The sequence below is a fragment of the Bombina bombina genome, chromosome 3 (genome assembly GCF_027579735.1).
Source record: "Bombina bombina isolate aBomBom1 chromosome 3, aBomBom1.pri, whole genome shotgun sequence".
NCBI classification, from domain to species: domain Eukaryota; kingdom Metazoa; phylum Chordata; class Amphibia; order Anura; family Bombinatoridae; genus Bombina; species Bombina bombina.
The window spans coordinates 235,997,921-236,003,920 of NC_069501.1; the positions used below are offsets into that span (position 1 = coordinate 235,997,921).

General features: G+C 32.4%; 1 protein-coding gene across 1 annotated transcript in view; it reads left to right on the top strand.

Annotated features, from left to right (window-relative positions):
- Positions 1 to 5,495, top strand: part of VTN (vitronectin) — a 120,490-nt gene extending 114,995 nt beyond the window's left edge. The window contains exons 7-8 of the mRNA XM_053706206.1: positions 802 to 1,086; positions 5,263 to 5,495. Coding sequence (XP_053562181.1) covers positions 802 to 1,086; positions 5,263 to 5,375 — 398 coding nt within the window. The 3' untranslated portion in view covers positions 5,376 to 5,495. The remainder of the gene's footprint in view (positions 1 to 801; positions 1,087 to 5,262) is intronic.
- Positions 5,496 to 6,000: the final 505 nt, after the last annotated feature.

Below are 6,000 nucleotides of genomic sequence, written 5' to 3' on the forward strand. Positions count from 1 at the left end.
TTCATAATTAGAGCAATTAGCAAACACTACAGACTGCAATGTGTGGTTCCAATATTAACTTTTTCAATGCCGGGTTGCCGGGGGAGGGAACATTGCGATACAACCTTTCCAATAATTTTAGCACTGTAGCTTATCAAGGGCACACAATTATTGTGCATAAGCTGCATTTGATAGGCCGTGATACACAGAGAGAGAGGCATCTGTCACCAAACTTAAAACCTATTGATTCAAGAGACATTCTACAGATTTTGAAACTGGGGCCATTTTTCCTCTGGAAAATTACTATCAATATATTGTCACTATTGTATTATTACATTTCTTTACTGTTGGTTGCTGTATGTTAATCCTAGATTGGGGTCTCCAGAATAACCCAGAACCAAATGACATATGCACCACATAAAAAGTGGTAGTGAAAATATGGCTATAGAAAAAACATATGCAGCAAACTTTATGTTAATGTATTCAAAAAATGTTCACACTCCACTAGCATTTTGATTTATTGAAGAACAACAAAAAAATCATAAAATTGTGAGATGTTTATTATATTTCACACATTTTTTGCACGTTATTAGTTAATGTGGCCTAAGCATATGCCCATATCAAACAGTTTCTATCCTACTTCTAAATGAGAAGACCACATTCAGATTTTTTTTCAGATCATAAGTGCACCATTCTTTAAGTTTTAAATAATATAGAAAAACATCTATCACATTTGAGATATCCTTCATCCACCATAAAAAAACACTATGCCTAATATTTGACTTTTGAAATTCTAAAATACATTTTTGTTCTGCCTATAAGGTGTCACCAAAGGTCCCCTATACATCAGTAGAGATTGGAAGGGGGTTCCCAGTGGAGTGGATGCTGTGCTCCCTGGCCGCATATATGTCCCCCAACAGAAAAAATCTCCCTTACGTCGTAGTAAGAGGAGAAAGTCTCGTCGTCGCCAGAATCGTATGAGGAAGACTACCATTATCGATATGTTGCTAGATGATGATGATGATATAGAGAGTGATCCTGACTGGGTACCATGGTCCATCACATCACTTTGCAAGCCCGTCCAGAATGTATACTTCTTCAAAAAGGGTATGTGATATCATAAAACCTGCAAAAGCTATTAGACTTGCAATACCGAACATTCACAACTGTAAATATAACACTTTCTTATGTTATTTATCCACAATAAGTTAATCTGATATTCAGATACACAGAGGTTCTTATAAACATAAGATATTGTCATACTATATTAAAGTGTAATGTACTTCATGTTTAAAAATGAAGGGATATTTTAAAAGGAGCAATCTACTAAAAAAAAACATTTCATCCATATTAAGGATCAGCATCTAATGTTGCATATTATTATAATTTTCTTACATGAAAAATTGAGAACACATAGCGATTTCATTGTAAACTAATACAGCTAGCTGTATAAACTGTGTAATTCCTACTAATGTTCACTGGCTGACAATAAACACAGTGGGCCAGATTAAAAGTGGCGTGCAATTACTGCTGGAAGTAAACTTTTAACATGTGCGGGATATCGAGCGCATTACAAGTTGAAAGTAAATTGTTTGCTTGCGAACAAAACCTGAAGCGTGCTAACTTTAGGACTTTGGATATGGTGATACATTCGCCCCATAATATATAATGGAGGCGCTTTAAAAAAAAAAAAAAAAATCCTAACACTTATCACTCTCGGTACGAGACCTATAACGCTAAACCTAAAGGTAGTTAGTCATATTTTACATTCCAATGTTCTTCACGTAGAAGAAAAATGTTCTTTCTTTTTTTAAATATATATATATATATATACCTGTATATACAGTATATATATATGAATATACACATATATATATATATATATATATAGATAGATAGATAGATAGATAGATAGATAGATAGATAGATATTTACTAGCAGAGCTCAAAATTTCAAGCCCTAAGCTACTAGCGAGCTCTAAATGTTACTCAACACTTTTGATCCCACCCACTACCCACCCACACCACACCCACTAACCCCCCTCTTTGCATATGTTTAGTCAATTTGAAACACCTTATTGTGCAGTAATTTTTTAATATTCTTTTTGTTTCATATCATAAATTAAATAATGCTACATATAGTAATATATTTACAAAAATAAGTAGATAGCAGTTAGCAACATCAAGTAAGGTTCTGGGGAAGACAACAGCTGGACAGAAAAAGAAGAGAAAGCAGAGAGTCTTGACATTAATGTGAGTTCATAGCAGACCTGGAATTTTTTTTATAATTATCATCTCTCATCTATCTTTCTCCCCTCCCTTCCTCTCTTCAATCAATCTTTCTTTTTACTCCCCTCTCTCAGGCCATATATTATCTTTACACTCTCTCTTCTCTCTTCACTCTTCCCCCCCCCCACACTTTCTTAACGCTAGCCTTTTCTCATTTTTCCCTTTTCCTCTCCAATCTCTCTCTGCCCCTATATACCCTCTCAGAAGTAACAGTCTAAGCACTAATGGGGTCCCTATAGCCCTAGAGAAATAACATATCCTGACACTTTCATGGATATAAAATATCCCTTTAAATAATATTTGTAGACATTCACTTACTAACTTTCACTCGCCACAGTTAAATTTCCACACGTCAATGACTAGTTGGCTAGTGGAAATTTTGAGCACTGTTTACTGTATATACATATATATATATATATATATATATATATATATATATATATATATATATATATATATATATATATATGTATTTATTTTTTTAAATATAAAAATTAAAAATAAAAAGAACATTATCTTCTATGTGAAGAACTTTAAAGTATTCATAACTACCTTTACTCCTGATGGTTTATGCGCATATGCATGTGCGCTAAACCCGGCAGGAGTTATATTTGGGTGCATAATGTATTTATTTATATAAAATACTCAAAAATATTGTTAATAAAAATAAAAATTATTATAGAGGTTCTTAAAAATTATAATAAATCATTATAATATTTTAGTGCATTTTATAATAATTAAAAATAATATTTGTTTAAATATTTTATATGAAATATATAAATTATGCATAGGGTGACCATATTGCCGCTTTAAAAAAAGAAACATATGAAAAATATATATGTCAGGGCTTTTCCCAAGGACTGTTTAAAGAAATGTTCTGTATAAGAACCCTGACATATGTATTTTTCATATGTGTCCCTTTTTAAAGCGGCAATATGGTCACCCTAAGTATGCACCTTAATATAACTCCTGTCGGATTTAGCACACATGCATGTGTGCAAAACATGAAAGTAGTTGAAAAATTCTTCATGTGTGCTAAACCCAAAGGTAATTAAGATTATTTTAGATTTCAATGTTCTTTATATAGAAGATAATGTTCTTTTTATTTATATATATATATATATATATATACATACATATATATATTTAAAAATACTAAGAACATTTTTACTATGTGAAGAACATTGGAGTGTTAAATATTTACAGAAAATACACAAAACACATTATAGAATATTAAAATTGAAAAAAATGCTTTTTGAAGTTTGAAGGTATTTGAGTGGAAAGGACTCCAAAGTGTATATATGTATATGCATGTGTATATATGTGTGTATGTGTGTGTATATATATATATATATATATATATATATATATATATATATATATATATATATATATATATATATCCATTGGTTGATTGGTACTTCCTGCTAATGTACCTAAAAATCAATAATAATTAGTAAAAAGTGCACAGCTGATACTAGTATATTAGTTTGCATTTATAAAGCCTTTTTCTCATGTTTATTCATGCCTCAAAATATTCACATTTTTTATTTTTAATTGTTTTCATATGGATAATGGAACATTTTTGAGTACAATTGCCCTTAAAGGGACACTGAACCCAAATTTTTTCTATCGTGATTCAGATAGAGTAGTGATTTTTAACCTTTTTTTTGCCGTGGCACACTTTTTTACATTTAAAAATCCTGTGGCACACCACCATCCCAAAATTTAAAAAAAATAACACATTGTAGCCTAATACAGCATATATATATGCACATACACACAAACACACACATACTGTATGTATTGTGCTGTTATGCCATGCCTCCTACAAACTACCCCTGCACTGGGAGTAAAAAACAAGCAAAGTTTAAAAAATATGTCACACTGTTGTCAGTCTGCCGTGGCACACCTGAGGATCTCTCACGGCACACTAGTGTGCCACGGCACACTGGTTGAAAAACACTGAGATAGAGCATGCAATTTTAAGCAACTTTCTAATTTACTCCTATTATCAAATTCTTTTCATTCTCTTGGTATCTTTATTTGAAATGCAAGAATGTAAGTTTAGATGCCGGCCCATTTTTGGTGAACACACTGTGTTGTTGTTGCTGATTGGTGGGTAAATTCACCCACCAATAAACAAGTGCTTTCCATGGTTCTGAACAAAAAAATAGATTAAATGCATTCTTTTCAAATAAAGAAAGCAAGAGAACGAAGAAAATTGATAATAGGAGTAAATTAGAAAGTTGTTTAAAATTGCATGCTCTATCTGAATCACGAAAGAAAAAATTTGGGTTCAGTGTCCCTTTAAACACATGCTCCATGTAAATAGTGTTATATTTTTAGATTCTATGTAAACACATTATTAACATCCTCCTGAGTTTATTACTTGCATCGTGTGCAGTTACTGAATATTAAAGGGATACTAAAATAAAAAAAATAAACGTTTGTGATTCAGATAGAGCATGAAATTAAAAAAAAAAATCCAATTTAATTCCATTTTAAAAATGTGCTCAATATTTTTATATGCACTCTTCCTGAGGCACCAGCTCCTACTGTGCATGTGCAAGAGTGTATATGCACATGGGATTTTGATTGGCTGATGGCTGCCACATGATACAAAAGCAGGGAAATGGAAGTACCTTTAAAATCTACTCATTTGAATTTCAGATAAAGTGTAATTGCTTTTTATTATTCATGTGTTGATTATGCATTTCTACTCTTTTGACTTACCTTGGTATTGTTGCACTATTGCACAGAAACATTTTCTAAATTCTATAATGCGTATAGATTAACACAGAAACATGAATTACCATTGTCATCTATTATGCACCACATAAAATAATAAAGCCCATCCATAATACATGTTATATTGCAATGATGAACACAAAATAGTTGACTTTGAGTTATGTCTTGTTTTGAGATCTGGTTATTTGTAGCATGGCTGATCAAGGCTAATATATTTCTCTGGTTTCTGTTTTTGTTCCCTCAGATAAATATTACAGAGTCAATCTTCAAAGAAAAAGTGTAGACAAGGTTTATCCACGTTACCCACGATCTATTGCAAAGTACTGGCTTGGTTGCAATGAAACTATATCAGCTTAGCCAGATTAATAATGCCTACATTATATAAACATGGAATATAAATATTTGCTTATCTGACTGCTCCTTTTTTGGCATCTTTTTTATTTTTCCAATGAAATAAACCATACTTACCACACATTCCCTCTGTGTCTTATGATCTTTTGTGGTTCAGCTCAGACTAATATAATGATGTTATATATGTCCCCTACTTCTGTATACCTCATATTCTTCTTGGAGGATCAACTGGCTGAAATATTAGCATCTCCCTTGCCCACACAGTGCCCCAGTCTCTTCATATGGTAGAATACTCTGCAGAACAGTATTATATGGTGCAGCTTTACCGCCCTCCAGCGCGGTGTAGGGATTAAAGGGATTTCTACACATAACTCTAAGTCTGAGGCAGGAAAGGATTGGCAACTGGCAAGAACAAAGTTAAAAAACCCTGCCTCTCTGAAATGTTGTTATATTTCAGTATATATATATATCAAGTAGAAGACGGCACTCACTGGTCTTTTTTCAAGTGTACTTTTAATAGAAAAGCATAACGTTTCGTGGGGGACACTCCCCTTCCTCAGACAAGCAAACACAAAATACAAGAATCCATTTAACAATATAGGCCCCTCCCAGTGAAGTGAAAAGTGCGACA